At 45.4% G+C, this 14,798-nt stretch overlaps 1 protein-coding gene across 4 annotated transcripts in view; it reads left to right on the forward strand.

Annotated features, from left to right (window-relative positions):
* pstpip1a (proline-serine-threonine phosphatase interacting protein 1a) overlaps positions 1-7,214 on the forward strand; it is a 74,013-nt gene extending 66,799 nt beyond the window's left edge. For 2 of the 4 annotated variants that reach the window (XM_078532319.1, XM_078532321.1), the window contains 3 exons: positions 1,335-1,411; positions 3,536-3,624; positions 5,229-7,214. In XM_078532319.1, coding sequence (XP_078388445.1) covers positions 1,335-1,411; positions 3,536-3,624; positions 5,229-5,360 — 298 coding nt within the window. In that variant the 3' untranslated portion in view covers positions 5,361-7,214. The remainder of the gene's footprint in view (positions 1-1,334; positions 1,412-3,535; positions 3,625-5,228) is intronic. The other 2 variants (XM_078532320.1, XM_078532322.1) reach the window with 1 other exon arrangement.
* The last annotated feature ends 7,584 nt before the right edge of the window (positions 7,215-14,798 follow it).

Here is a 14,798-nt window from a genome sequence, read left to right on the forward strand (position 1 = left end):
AACGGGAGACCCCTTTATTCTTTAAAACTCTCTTCCCTAGTTCTAGCCTCTCCCATGAGTGTTTCTTTTAATTCCATCAGGATAAATTTAAAGCCCACTTAAACAAACAAAGAAATCAGCACCTTGGGGAAGAAAAAGTAGTTTCAGAATCCCCGTCAATGCTGCCACTGCCCATTAATGATGAGACTGGTAGTTTGATAATATTTAAATGCTGAAGGTCACAGTATTGTCTGTAGGACTTGGAATTTTAGCGTATTCAGATTTGACACAGGGAGTCCTAAGCTTGATTCAGGTTCACATCTGTGCCAGTACTGAACACAGGCAAAAGTAGAAAAACATCAATTTTGTTCCTAATTGTAATATTATGGGAGGCAAAAATTTATAGGTACATCAAAAAAACGTGCCCTGTGATCTTTCTGTACAGTATCGAGGTACTAAAATGACTGATCTCTGCTCAACTAGGAATTGAGCAAAACAAAAATCATATTTGGCCCCTGGTCTGTCCTTTAATTCTTTCATGGGATGTGAATGTTGCCCAATTCTTTAATGCCCTTGAACTGAGTAGCTTGCCGAGACCATTTCCGAGGGCGTTCAAGAGTTAATTGTGGACCTGGAGTCACATATAGGCCAGATCCGGTAAGGATGGCAGATTTCCTTCCCTAAAAGGGCATTTACTGAACCAGGTGGGTTTTTACAATAATCGTTTCATGGTCACCGTTACTGAGAATTTGAATTGAGTTGGGATTTGAACCCATGTCCTCCAGAGTTTTAAACTGAACCTCTGGGTTATAAATCCAGTGACATTTACAACTACGCCAATGTCTTTCCCTGTACTCTAACTGATCTCAACCAGTAGGGTTTGCTCCAATGCCCTTTTTTGATGGGGCAGTAAATTCTACCGGGGCTCACCCCCTCCCCATTTCCCACCCCCACCCCTGACCATTACCTCTTTGCTGCAAAGTGCACGTGGCCATATTGAGTGAGGACAGGTTTGTACTTGGTTTTGATGGTTCAAATAGCTTGCCTACTGACTGTCCAAGGATCAGATGTGGAGACTGACCCACGCAGGTGAGATATTATAGGGCTGTAGTGAATCATCCTAGAACAATCAGTGTCTTCAGGATAGCGTAGGGAATTTCCAACGTTTTATTTTAAAGGGATTGACTGCTCACCTGAAGCAATGGAATATTTTATGACTAAGAAGAAGGTCAATAAATATATCTGGTGTATATTAAAATTAACTAGACTGTCATAGAATAATGACAATTTGTTCTCGGAGCTGCCAGCTGCTGTTAGTTGTGAATTTATGACCTTTCTTCTTCCTTGCTGTTTAGGATTAGCCATTTGCTACCAGGCCATAGCCCTAAATCCGGTAGCAGTAATTCTATCAACATGACAGAGCCACCTCCAGGTAAGAAACAGGAATAAAAGACTTGCATTTTTCACAACCCCCTGATGTCTCGAAGCGCTTTCCAGCCAATGAAGTACTTTTTTAAAGCGTAGCCATTGTTGCAATGTCAGAAAATGCGACGGCCAGTTTATGCACAGCAAGCTCCCATGAACAGCAAGGTGATAATGACTAGATTGTCTGTCTGTTGATTGAGGGATAGATGTTGGCCAGGACATTGGGGATAAAATAGTGCCCGTTAGATCTTTTACATCCACCCAAGCAGGCAGATGGGGCCTCGATCTAACATCTCTTCTGAAAAACGGCACCTCCAGCAGCACAGCACTCCCTCAGTACTGCACTGGAGATTTTGTGCTTTGCTCCTGGAGTGGGACTTGAACCCAGGACGTTGTGACCCAGAGGATTGAATCAGGTCCGGTTCAAAAGACTCTGGGAACAATAATTAATATTTTGAGTGTCTGTAGATCAAAACTTTGGTACTGCCCAGAGTTACAATGGGAGTTGTGCATTCCTATACTGCCCCGAGTCCTATTCCTGGTCACCTCACTTGCTAGAAAGTGAGGATGGATCAGTTTTGTGATTAGAAAATGCTGGAAATTCTCAGCAGGTCAGGCAGTATCCATAGAGCGAGAAATGGAGGTCATTGACCTGTAATGTTTCATCAGATCAGTATTGGCCTTGACGCTATTACATGGATATTCTGAATATAAATCCCAGCCATTCACTCCCCTCGCTGTTGCTGTCATTCGGTAACAGTCCTGCTCTCTTCCACAGCAGCTTTCACTACTGTCCGGAGCGACTGTATCTGCATCGTTAGTGCGAAAGGCCAAATCTGCCCTGAACAGAAACACTTAGAACTTTATCCTCCAGTTCCTAATTGAACAACGCAACAGCTTAGGATAGATACAGAAAATGCTGGAAATACTCAGCAGGCCGGGCAGCATCTGTGGAGCGGGAAACAAGAGTTAATGTTTCAGGTTGATCGTTTTTTAAGTGTGTAAGCAAGTGCAGTGCTGTGGGAAAAGGCAGGAGGTGAGGGAAATGGGAGGAGAGAACAGCTGATATTTTTATAGCACCTGTAAAATAATGAATTTTTTCTGGGTGCTTCACAGGAGTAACATAAAACAAAGCATGACACATGAGGAAATGTTAGGTCAGATGACCAAATGCTTGGTCAAAGAGGTAGGTTTTAAGGAGTGTCTTAAAGGAGGAAAGCGAGGTAGAGGGTAGAGGTGTTGGGAGGGATTTCCAGAGCTTGGACTCAGGCAACTGAGGGTGCAGCCACCAATAGTGGAGCGATTAAAATCAGGGATGCCCAGAATTAGAGGAGTGCTGATATCTTGGGAAGGTTATGGGGCTGAAGGCGATTTACAGAGATAGGGAGGGAGTGAGGAGATGATGGAGGGATTTGAAAACAAGGATGAGAATTTTAAAATTGACATGTTGCTGGGCCAGGAGCCAGTGTAGGTCAGCAAGCACAGGGGTGGTGGGGGGTGGGTAGGTGAACAGGATCTACTGAGAGATAAGAGGCAGGCAGCAGAGTTTTGGATGACCTCAAGTTAACGGAGGGGACAATGTGGGAGACCAGCCAGGAGGTAACGCGGCATGATTGAGGGTTTCAGCAGTGGATGAGCTGAGGTGGGGTGATATTACAAAGGTGGGAAGGGAGGGTCTGTGATAGGGTAGAGGGTAAGAATGTGGTAGCTCAGTTGGTCTCACTCCAAAGTAAAGCAAGGTTAATGTTTGAGTGTTTAGCGGTTTGGAGCCAAAGGGACTGACTGCCTTTCTTGTTTTGAGTTTTCCTGCCCTGGACTGGGTTTGCTAGTTCCTAGTTATACCATTAGATGGCAGTGTTGCTCTGTGTTGTGATACTGAGTACCAAGAGCAAGCCTGGGAGCCTCCAGTCCTTTTCTCATCCACACCTGTCCCCATGAAGCCAGCTTGAGGGATTGTTAAGGGATAAATATCACCAAGGATTTTCCTTCTGTAAACCTTCAAAATAAACAGGGGAATGTTTCTAAGTTAAGACTGTTTACAAGAATTCTAACAATAGAGATGTGAGTGTTATGACCTATAGATATTGCAATACTTAGTTGATTTTCTGTGTGATTTTTCTGTGTTCATTAGCAGAGTCTTTGTACGCCAGTGTTGCTGTTGCTGTTGTACAACAGGAAAATCCAAACAACTACAGAGTGCTTTATGATTACACTGCTCAGGTAAGGATGCAGAGTGAGATTCCTTCCTGCTGTTTGTCACATACCACAGTAGACAGTCTTTTTTTTAATCCATATTTGTGTTCTCAATGTGGATGACATTCATTTTATTGTCCACCTTCCTTCGTTGCCCTAGGAAGCTGCAGACAGTCTGCCTTCCGCAATGACTGTGGGCCGTTGTGCAATGCAATTGCTGCTTATCTGGGTTTGCTGACCCTCCTGGGGGGATTACATGGTGGGTGTGGGGCAGGTTGTTCTCTTCCTGCCCCTATTTCAGAGGGTGTTGAGAGTAACCACATTGTGGACTGAAGGACAGTGGCTTCCATCAATCGAGAAGCCTTCAGCTGAAGGAACATTGCGCTTAAACCCGGGTCCTCCCTGCTTTCTATGGATTGGCTATTGAACTACCGCTCAGATACGTTTTAATATGAATTCTTGTTATCAGTCTAATTGATTGTGTGCTGGGGAACTAAACATTCATCCCATTTCAAGGCCCCAGTATAAGCATCAAGCATTCCAAGGTCAGCTGTAGCCTGGTCCGTTAGTGGGTAGCATAGTGGTTATATTTCTAGACAAGTGATCCAGAGGTTTAGGCTAATGTTCTGGAGACATGAGCTCAAATCCCACGATGGTAGCTCCTCCTCCTCCCAGGTGCCATGCCCCAAGAGGGTGCTGGTGACCATGGACGTCCGCTAGATTGGTCCATGATTACACTTGGCAAAGCACTGCCAATGGTTTGTCATTGCATTCTGCAGTATGGCTGACCAGGGAACTCTCCTGCTCTTTGCCACCTACCATCAGGCACATTGGAAGGATTTACAGGCTGATATTCAACATGTTTGGCCCCATTATCTACACACCTTCCATGGTCATCAAGTCCTGAAGTGGGACTTGAACCCAGAGTTTGTGGCCCAGAGGTTGGGACAGTAGCACTCGCCACAGGTCCTTCTTTAACATGGTAGCTGGGGAATTTAAAGTCAATTAATGAAATAAGTCTGGAGTTAAAAAGCTACTCAGTAATAGTGACCATGAAACTACTGAATTGTTGTAAAGACCCATCTTGTTCACTAATATCCATAGGGAAGGGAATTTACATTCTAACGCCCGGTCTGGCCCCTATGTGACTCCAGACCCAAGGCAATGTGGTTGACACTTAACTGCCCTCTGAAATGGCCTAACAAGTGACTCCATTGTATTGAGGAAGGTGGTTCACAACCACCGCCTTGTGGGCAATTAGGAATGGGCAATAAATGCTGGGCCTTGCCAGCGATGCCCGCTTCCCATGAATGAATATCTTTTTGAAAAGTTCCGAGCTAAATTTGCCCCTGAGGCTGTCTCCACCCCCCCACCCCACCCCCGCCCCCCAACCATGGGCGTCAGCCCCATCCTCCACCAGTGAGCTAACGTTCCTGTTTATCACTGATATTCTCTGGTAACCCTAGAATATGGTTGTCAGCGGGTGTAAAATGAACGGGTGACTTTGTGCGATGGGGGCCCTGGCTGCCAGCGATAGGGCTGAGCCTAACCAACTGTGTTCGTTGTAGGAGTCTCTGCCGACAGACAAGAGGGGAACTAATGTCACCCTTTTTTTCTCTCTGTCCCATCAGAACAGCGACGAGTTGGATATAACCGCCAACGACATCATCCAGATCACGGCGGAGAGCGAGGATGGATGGTGGTCAGCCAGCCGGAATGGAAGGAGTGGGCTGGTCCCGAGCACCTACCTGGAGAAAGCCTGAAGACCTCGAAACCCAGTCAACAACGTGAACCCAGCTTCACGTTCCTTGGAGCAAACTGAGAGAAGCATTAACACTGGATGGTAGCTGGGAATGTGCAAGCTAGCTGTTTAACTTTAAAGTCTGTGTGAAATAGTTGGGTGGGAACCTACACAGCTTAATGCAGTAGACGCTGTTAATTTGATGTTCGGTAGTTACCCCTGTGGCCTTCACCTGCCTATGTCCCCTCACTTATCGGCCAGTCCTTGTGGTAATTGCCTGTGAATTGATGCTACAGAAGCCTATTTAAGCTCTGCTTATATTGCTACGTGAATAATTTGTTCTAAGGTATTCAATCTTTGCACTAACCAATCCCCCTGACCTTGAGGTATCTAATTATTTTCCCATTGTTCTGTCCAGTGTCGTTTGGTAATGTGAGGAATGCAGCTTTTAGCGTTTGCAATTTCGTACAAAGCTCCCTTTTACCTCTGGCTCAGCAGGTCCCTCGGCCCCATTGGGCCCTGCTGCTCGAATCTTTACATTTTTTTCCACTTCCCACAGCAAACACTCTGAACTGCGTTGGTTAAATTCCCAAATCTGGGGCAGTTTGTGTCATGAGGACAAATGGAGATTTTCATTTTGGGCTGAATTTGGTTATCAGCTCCCTAAAATTGCTGCACCCTTATCGTTTAGTTTGGTGCAGCATTTTATAGTTTATTTCCCCTTTTTTTTCTCTCTACCAGGTCATCCCCTTCCTCCCCTGCTTTTCCTTGGTGAGGTTGAGGGGCAAAGAGCCAGGGCCAGGGTCCCTGACAATGACTCAATGTCGCCCATTGCTGGGGAAACTTGAATGTAGCCTCTGTGACCCACCATATCTTTTTTTAAAAATTTCCCTCTCTTCCAACCTTGTCCTCTCCCAAAAGCAACAACTCCTTTGCTGGGGGTCCAGTCACAGAGGCAGATCACTTGGATGGTCCTAATTCACGGCTCAGCCTCGACATTTAGCTTGAGCTGATCGAGCCCAAGAGGCATCACAGTTGAGTTCCATTCCGTCCTCTCCCAAGAACCCCACACATGCGCCTCCAGAAGGATAGTGACATAAAACAGAAACCCTTAGTCTTTTTTTTCATTCTATAATCTAGAGATGTATGCCTAACTCCCAACTATAGCTGAGATGCACTGCTGCCTATTTCCAAAGTTTTCTGTTTCTATTCCAGGGCTGTGGACGTACCTTTTTTTTTAAACAGTGAATGATTAGTTTTAGACAAGTTAAGAGTTTTTAAATGATTTTTGGAGCAGTTAGTTTGGGTAACACAATTACATATTTTGTACTTGTGCAGCACTTTCTGACTACCTTGCTATTACAAACTTCTGATCACAGAACAGTAAAATTGCTTATGGAGACATTTGGACTAGAAATTCTGTATGTAAACAGTTGCCTGTAGTGGTGTCACTACAAGTTTATGACCATTAGGTGGTGCTATGGAGTGAGTCTGCTCCCAACCTGCCTGCACATTCCATACTTGTATTTATCAACTGAGTATGAACATTCGTATATCTTAAATAAAAGTGCAATTGTACTGTTAAATACACTGAAATCGGTACACGTTTGCTGAGTACAGCAGGTGACAAATGCAGTCCTGTCATCATGTATAAGAAAAAGTTGCATATAATTTTTAATATTGCGTCAGTGTTTAAGTGAGAGTGCCAGGGGAGCGTTTGCACAGTAATAGATTTCTAGTGATTTTAAAATATTAAACATATAAATAGTTAAGGAACCAAACTAATCTATGGCCACAGAGCTCATTGGTGTAAGCTGTGGTTTTAAGTGCAAAATTGTCTCGTGCAAAATTCTAAATAAAGTTGGATTATGAACAAGTTCCTTTTGCCACGAATGATTTTTGTTACATTCCTTGGTGTCTCTCCTCTCTCTTGAAAGTGCTGACTCCTAGGATGCCTGGGGGCCCCCCTTTTTGACACCTCAGCTCGGTTATTTGATTGCAGGGCTGGGAATTACCTGCATGGTCAACCTGAGTTTGTCCTCCAATGCCTGCACACCACTAAAGGTCGCTGGAGAGCAATCAGGAACAGGCAACCTGGTTAATTTTTATCCCAGGCCAGGAGCTGAACTCGACACAAGGTTGGGAAATTGCGTGAAAGGATTATCGTTTACCCACGGGTTGCACTAAGGATCTCTTCAGTTTCCTCGGTGAGATAGATTGTGATTTTTTTTCCCCATTGCTGAAATCAATTGGAACATCCAAAGTGTTTTAAAATGAGGAAGAACCCTGCCCATTCCCCACACTCAACGGTTCTGCATCACCAACTAGGGCAACGCAACATTTTTAAACATATTTTGAGCCCGACCCCTGCACTCTGTTTATTTAATAAGCTCCCTCCGGCTAAATAATGCGCAAGATTTTTACTTGGGTGTTTGAACCCCACCCTTGGCATTCCTGAGAAGTGATTATACTGAAAATAGAAATCTGCTGTTGACCAATCAGCATCCCTTTCTCGCGCAATGTAAATGTTGCTCCCTCTGAAATTTGGTATTCTTATGTCTCATAGACTCTCAGACGCTTACAGCGCAGAAGGAGGCCATTCAGCCCATTGTGTCTGTGCTGGTCAACTAAGACCTGACCACGCTAATCCCATTTCCCAGCACTTGGCATCTGTCCTGATGAGTGCAAGCCCCCAGTATAAGCATCAAGCATTCCAAGGTCAGCTTTAACCTGGTCTGTTAGTGGGTAGCATAGTGGTTTTATTTCTGGACAAGTGATCCAGAGGATTGAACTAATGCTCTGGAGACATGAGCTCAAATCCCATCATGGTAGCTCCTCCTCTGTCAGGTACCATGCCCTACGAGAGTATTGGCGACCACAGACAATGCACTGCAGTGGTTTGTCATTGCATTCTGCAGTATGGCTGACCAGGAAACTCTCCTGCTCTTTACCACCTGCCATCGGGCATTTTGGAAGGATTTACAGGCTGATATTCAACATGCTTGGCTCCATTATGTATACACCTTCCATGGTCATCAAGTCCTGAAGTGGGACTTGAACCCAGAGCTTCTGGCCTAGAGGTTGGGGCTACACCACAAGACTTCCTTACCATGGTAGCTGGGGAATTTAAATTCAATTACTTATATAAATCTGGAATTAAATAGCGAGTCAGTAATAGTGACCATGAAACTACTGAATTGTTGTAAAGACCCATCTTGTTCACTAACATCCCTTTGAAATTTGGTATTCTTGTGTCTCATAGATGTTTACAGTGCAGAAGAAGGCCATTCGGCCCATTGTGTCCGTGCTGGTCAACAAAGACCTAACGACACTCATCCCATTTTCCAGTGCTTGGTGTCTGTCCTGATGAGTGCAAGATGAAAAGCTTTGACAGCAATTTTTCCCCCAGCAATACTCAGGTTCTTTATGACCAAGTGACTACAAGCTAGGGACTGAACTGGGGCCCTACTCGTCTGTGGGAACCCCAGAGGCTACTTTCATGTCATCACTTCAGGATTTGATAACTCAGTGGTTCTCAAATTTTTTTGTTTGTAGGAACCTTTTTCAAATGAATTGGTAATCATTGACCCCTATCTACATTATAACACAGTGTAATGAGGCAGATTTGATAAGGGAGCGTAAGGTGAAGGAACCTTTAGGAGGAAGTGACCATAATATGATAGAATTTACCCTGCAATTTGAGAGGAAAAAGCTGGAATCAGATGTAACGGTATTACAGTTGAATAAAGGCAACTACAGAGGCATGAGGGAGGAGCTGGCCAGAATTGACTGGGAGATGAGCCTAGCAGGAAAGACAGTGGAACAGCAATGGCAGGAGTAATTTGGGAGACACAGCAAAAATTCATTCCTAGGAAGAAGAAGCATACGAAAGGGAGGACGAGGCAACCATGGCTGACAAGGGAAGTCAGGGACAGCATAAAAGCTAAAGAGAAAGCATACAATGCGGCGAAGAGCAGTGGGAAGCCAGGGGATTGGGAAGCCTACAAAGACCAACAGAGGACAACTAAAAAAGAAATAAGGAGGGAGAAGATTAAATATGAGGGTAAACTAGCCTGTAATATAAAAGATTGCAGGGGTTTTTTTAAAGATATATAAAGGGTAAGAAAGAGGCAAAAGTGGACATTGGGTTGCTGGAAAATGACGCTGGAGAAGTAATAATGGGGAACAAAGAAATGGCGGAGGAACTGAATAGGTATTTTGCGTCAGTCTTCAAAGCGGAAGACACGAGTAACATCCCCAAAATTCAAGAGAGTCGGGGGGCAGAGGTGAGTATGGTGGCTATTACCAAGGAGAAGGTGCTAGGAAAACTGAAAGGTCTGAAGGTGGATAAATCACCTGGACCAGATGGATTACACCCCAGAGTTCTGAAGGAGATAGCTGAAGAGATAGTGGAGGTGTTAGTGGTGATCTTTCAGGAATCACTGGAGTCAGGGAGGGTCCCAGAGGACTAGAAAATCGCTAATATAACCCCCCTGTTTAAGAAGGGAGTGAAGCAAAAGACGGGAAATTACAGGCCGATTAGCCTGACCTCGGTCGTTGGTAAGATTTTAGAGTCCAGTATTAAGGATGAGATTTCAGAATACTTGGAAATGCATGGTAAAATAGGGCAAAGTCAGCATGGTTTCATCAAGGGGAGGTCATGCCTGACAAATCTGTTAGAATTCTTTGAGGAAGTAACGAGCAGGTTAGACAAAGGAGAGCCAATGGATGTTATCTACTTGGACTTCCAGAAGGCCTTTGACAAGGTGCTGCACAGGAGGCTGCTCAGTAAGATAAGAGCCTATGATGTTAGAGGCAAGGTACTAGCATGGATAGAAGATTGGCTGTCTGGCAGGAGGCAGAGAGTGGGGATAAGGGGGTCCTTCTCAGGATGGCGGCCGGTGACTAGTGGAGTTCCACAAGGGTCAGTATTGGGACCACAACTTTTCACTTTATACTTTAATGATCCAGATGAAGGAACTGAGGGCATTCTGGCTAAGTTTGCAGATGATACAAAGATAGGTGGAGGGACAGGTAGTATTGAGGAGGCGGGGAGGCTGCAGAAGGATTTAGACAGGTTAGGAGAATGGGCAAAGAAGTGGCAGATGGAATACAACGTGGGCAAGTGTGAGGTCATGCACTTTGGTAGGAAGAATAGAGGCATAGACTATTTTCTAAATGGGAGAGAATTCAGAAATCTGGAGCGCAAAGGGACTTGGGAGTCCTAGTCCAGGATTCTCTTAAGGTTAACTTGCAGGTTGAGTCGGTAATTAGGAAGGCAAATGCAATGTTGGCATTTCTTTCGAGAGGACTAGAATATAAAAGCAGGGATGTGCTGCTGAGGCTTAATAAGGCTCTGGTCAGATCACATTTAGAATATTGTGAGCAATTTTGGGCCCCGTATCTCAGGAAGGATGTGCTGGCCCTGGAGAGGGTCCAGAAGAGGTATAGAAGAATGATCCCAGGAATGAAAGGCTTAACATATGAGGAACGTTTGAGGACTCTGGGTCTATTCTCGATGGAGTTTTGAAGGATGAGGGGGGATCTGATTGAAACTTACAGAATACTGAAAGGATAGAGTGGACGTGGGGAAGATGTTTCCATTAGTAGGAGAGACTAGGACCCGAGGGCACAGCCTCAGAGTAAAGGGAAGACCTTTTAGAACAGAGATGAGGAGAAACCTCTTTAGCCAGAGAGTGGTGAATCTATGGAATTCATTGCCACAGAAGGCTGTGGAGGCCAGGTCTTTGAGTATATTTAAGACCGAGGTAGAGAGGTTCTTGATTGGTAAGGGGATCAAAGGTTACAGGGAGAAGGCGGGAGAATGAGGTTGAGAAACTTATCAGCCATGATTGAATGGCGGAGCAGACTCGATGGGCCGAATGGCCTAATTTCTGCTCCTATGTCTTATGGTCTAAGTGTGAAAGTACTGCATGTAAAGAGTGTTTTGCTAGTTTTTAAGAAAACAGATATTTACTCCATGATATCAGTCTGTGAGATGGGGTTGTCTGCTTCTCACTGTAGAGTCTGTTTATCTTTGGCAGGAGCATAGGGAGAGTAGAGCATAAAGGAAGTACCAGGGGAACAAGGAGAGAGGACAGGAGCATGACAAGGATGCACGTTCATCTACTCTTGCTCAGAGCCCTGAGCAGGCGCTCCCCCAACCCCCACCTTAAGGCCAGCCCCTGCATTGTGACCCCCTAGAATGCCCGGTAGACCCCAGTTTGAGAATCACTGGGATGGAATTCGGGTCCTAGCGAGATTAAAAGTCAGCCTGCCCCCTGAGTTACTTCCTACGGTTTATTTCCTGTGGGTTTCCTTTTAACTTGCACAGCATATTTAAATCAATTGATGTGCACATGTGGCCAGGTTAGTGAGTTCATGGGCTGCCAGAGACTGGTACGATATTATCACTGCTCAGGAATTCCAAGGGTGGGGCTCAAACACCCAAGTAAAAATCTTGCACATTATTTAGCCACAGTGAGCTTATTAAATAAACAGAGTGCAGGGGTCGGGCTCAAAATATGTTTTAAAATGTTGCGGTGCCCTAGTTGGTGATGCAGAACCATTGAGTGTGGGGAATGGGCAGGGTTCTTCCTCATTTTAAAACGCTTTGGATGTTCCAATTGATTTCAGCAATGGGGAAAAGATCACAACCTATCTCACCGAGGAAACTGAAGAGATCCTTAGTGCAACCCGTGGGTAAACGATAATCCTTTCATGGAATGAGTTTTGATAAGCAATTTGCTGGGTGAAAGGGCGCTGGAAGCAAATTCAATATTAACTACCAAAAAAAAAGGAATTGGATAACGACCTGAGAAAGAGAAGGACTCTTGAGGGAGAGCAACCAATTCGATAGCTCCTTCAAAGAGCTGGCACAAGTGTGATGGGCAGAATGACCTTTTGTGTGATTCTAACTCTTATTTGTCTCTCCTTGCGGGCGGACGGAGGAGATGGAGTCATTTAAGGGAGGTTTTGAATTTCACCAAATTCAGAGCTGTAAGTGTACTTAGTGTACCTAGCTTTTGTGAATCTCACCGTGATGCGACAAGGTATTGCAACAGCCTCCACCGATGCACGTCAGGGGAAGGCTGTCATTTCCTCAGCTGCAGTTCAGTTGTATTGTCAAAATGGGCAAGGTTGAGATGCAGAATTTAAGATATAGGAGACGCTGGAGCAATCACAGTTTGTAAAGATGGTCCCACTGCCACAGCCCACAGGATGACTAATCCAGTGTGAGAAGGAGGAAATTAAAGAGAGGGACTGCAGTTTGATAAAGAAACCGCTGAAGGAAAGAACTCCTGAAACCAGGGTTGCCAACTGTGATTAAATGTATTCCTGGAGGTTCCATCACACGATTTGCCCCCACACTGCATTCATTAAAATCGGCCAACCCGTCCATCCTGGTGACGGACTGCCTTCCGCACCAATTGGAAAGCAAAAGGACTCATTACCCAATTGGATGATGCCTGACTGTCAACCAAAGGGTCTTTTTCCCCCCCCATTTTTCAATATTTTTATATCTGGTGAAGAAAAATGTTCAAGGAAAGTGACAAAAAAGTACAATCTTTTGTAATGTCCTGATGGTTTTCACCAGGGTTGCACACAGCAGGGTCCTGGAGATTGATCTTCAATTCCTGGAGACTCCAGGCCAATCCTGGAAGACTCACACCTGAACTGAAACACGATCCAGAAAAAAATCCTGGAGAGCTTTTGGAAGGAGCTGCAGTAACATTGGCCACCCACAGGTGGTGACACAGAGCTAATTCTAGTCCTATTCCTGGCAGCACCACTGGCGAACAGTTAGAAATACACCACTTGCTGTTCTCTGTTTTCCCTTCTCTGTACTTTCTCCCTTTAAATCTTAAAGAAAAAAAAATCACAAGGCTGATGTCAGAACTGAGAGGTTATAACCGATCAATAAACACTGGGATAAAAGCAAAATACTGCGGATGCTGGAAATCTAGAACAAAAACAAAAATACCTGGAAAAACTCAGCAGGTCTGGCAGCATCTGCGGAGAGGAACACAGTTAACGTTTCGAGTCCGAATGACCCTTCAATAGAACTAAGGAAAAATAGAAAAGGGGTGAAATATAAGCTGGTTTAAGGGGGGCTGGGACAGGTAGAGCTGGATAGAGGGCCAGTGATAGGTGGAGATTGCCAAAAGATGTCACAGACAGAAGGACAAAGGGGTGTTGACGGTGGTGATATTAGCTAAGAAATGTGCTAATGGGGACATTAAGGGTAGAAAGCAGGACGAGCAAGGTACAGATAGCCCTAGTGGGGGTGGGGTGGGGGGGAATCGAAATAGGCTAAAAGGTAGAGATAAAACAATGAATGGAAATACATTTAAAAATAATGCAAATATTATTTGGGAAAAGAAAAATCTATATAAATTATTGGAAAAAGGGGGATCGGAAAGGGGGTGGGGATGGAGGAGAGAGTTCATGATCTAAAGTTGTTGAACTCAATATTCAGTCCAGAAGGCTGTAAAGTGCCTAGTCGGAAGATGAGGTGCTGTTCCTCCAGTTTGCGTTGAGCTTCACTGGAACATTGCAGCAGGCCAAGGACGGACATGTGGGCATGAGAGCAGGGTGGAGTGTTGAAATGGCAAGCGACAGGGAGGTCTGGGTAATGCTTACGGACAGACCGAAGGTGTCCAGCAAAGCGGTCACCCAGTCTGCGTTTGGTCTCTCCAATGTACAGGAAACTGCATTGGGAGCAATGAATGCAGTAGACTAAATTGAGGGAAGTGCAAGTGAAATGCTGCTTCACTTGAAAGGAGTGTTTGGGCCCTTGGACAGTGAGGAGGGGGGAAGTAAAGGGGCAGGTGCTGCACCTTCTACGGTTGCATGGGAAGGTGCCGTGGGAGGGGGTTGAGGTGTAGGGGGTGGTGGAGGAGTGGACCAGGGTGTCCCAGAGGGAACGATCCCTGCAGAATGCCGCCAGGGGGGGTGAAGGGAAGATGTGTTTCGTGGTGGCATCATGCTGGAGTTGGCGGAAATAGTGGAGGATGATCCTTTGAATGCGGAGGCTGGTGGGGTGATAAGTGAGGACAAGGGGGACCCTATCATGGTTCTGGGAGGGAGAGGAAGGTGTGAGGGTGGATGTGAGGGAGATGGGTCGGACACGGTTGAGGGCCCTGTCAACTACCGTGGGTGGTAAACCTTGGTTAAGGAAGAAGGAGGACATGTCAGAGGAACTGTTTTTGAAAGTGGCATCATCAGAACAGATGCGACGGAGGCGAAGGAACTGAGAGAATGGGATGGAGTCCTTACAGGAAGCGGGGTGTGAGGAGCTGTGGTCGAGGTAGCTGTGGGAGTCGGTAGGCTTGTAATGGATATTGGTGGACAGTCTATCACCAGAAATTGAGACTGAGAGGCCAAGGAAGGGAAGGGAAGTGTCAGAGATGGACCATGTGAAAATGATGGAGGGGTGGAAATTGGAAGCAAAATTAAT

The sequence above is a fragment of the Cetorhinus maximus genome, chromosome 30 (genome assembly GCF_964194155.1).
Source record: "Cetorhinus maximus chromosome 30, sCetMax3.hap1.1, whole genome shotgun sequence".
NCBI classification, from domain to species: Eukaryota; Metazoa; Chordata; class Chondrichthyes; order Lamniformes; family Cetorhinidae; genus Cetorhinus; species Cetorhinus maximus.